This window comes from Pygoscelis adeliae, unplaced genomic scaffold (genome assembly GCF_000699105.1).
Source record: "Pygoscelis adeliae isolate BGI_AS28 unplaced genomic scaffold, ASM69910v1 Scaffold239, whole genome shotgun sequence".
Taxonomy (NCBI): Eukaryota; Metazoa; Chordata; class Aves; order Sphenisciformes; family Spheniscidae; genus Pygoscelis; species Pygoscelis adeliae.
In genome coordinates, this window is record NW_008825537.1 from 467898 (window position 1) to 468676 (window position 779).

At 66.6% G+C, this 779-nt stretch overlaps 1 protein-coding gene across 1 annotated transcript in view; it reads right to left on the reverse strand.

Moving 5' to 3' along the window:
• Window positions 1-510, reverse strand: part of LOC103923490 (serine protease 57-like) — a 3015-nt gene extending 2505 nt beyond the window's left edge. The window contains 1 exon segment of the mRNA XM_009331853.1: window positions 462-510. Within this exon segment, the coding sequence (XP_009330128.1) occupies window positions 462-510 (49 nt within the window).
• Between the last annotated feature and the right edge of the window lie 269 nt (window positions 511-779).

Here is a 779-nt window from a genome sequence, read left to right on the forward strand (position 1 = left end):
GCAGCTCCCCCCGGAGCGGCTGCTTGCTGGGAGGAGAGTGGATTGCGGAAGGAAGAGAGAAAGCAGAGTGGCTTCCCAACTTGCTCCTGGCTCCTCTTTGCCTTGAGCTAATCAGGATGAAACCCCTCTCCTTGGCAGAGAGGTGGGAGCAGCAGGGCCCCACCACATCCCAAGACACCTCCCAGGATGGGGCAGTGTCCCTGGAGCTGGCCGGCAGCCTGGCTGCTGTGGGTCGCACAGGGATTGTGCTGTGCTCGGACCCAACGCGTCTTTCAGCCCCTCCAGAGACCGCCTGGCTCCGGGATGGTGCTGTGGGCAGAGGAGCAGTTTGCCCCCCCTGGTCTGCATCCCCCTGGGGTGCAAGAAGGGCTGCAGGGTGTACCAGGGTGTGGGTGTACTAGGGTGGGGGGGACTGGGGCCCCACTGCTGGGGTGACCCTCGCTGCAGAGCTGGGCTTGTACCGGGGCTGAGCTCCTGCCCAGCCGCGGGCAGGTTTCCTAACGCCGCCATGGTCGGAGGCTGGCTCGGGGCTTCCTGTGTCAGTTTACCAGCGTTTGCCCAACGCAACCGTTGCATTGGGAAACGGAGGAGTGGCGAGGGGGGACATGCAGCCCGGGCTCCCCCCTTCTCCATCCTCTCCCCGGTTGCCCTTTGCACCGTCAGGGCTGCGTGCCGGGAACGCAGAGGCCCTGGCACAGTGGGAGTGATGAGCGTGGCCTTTGGCTGGGGCAGTGCCCCGGGGTGGGGACCCTCCTGGGGCGGCAGGAGGGGGGGGCGTC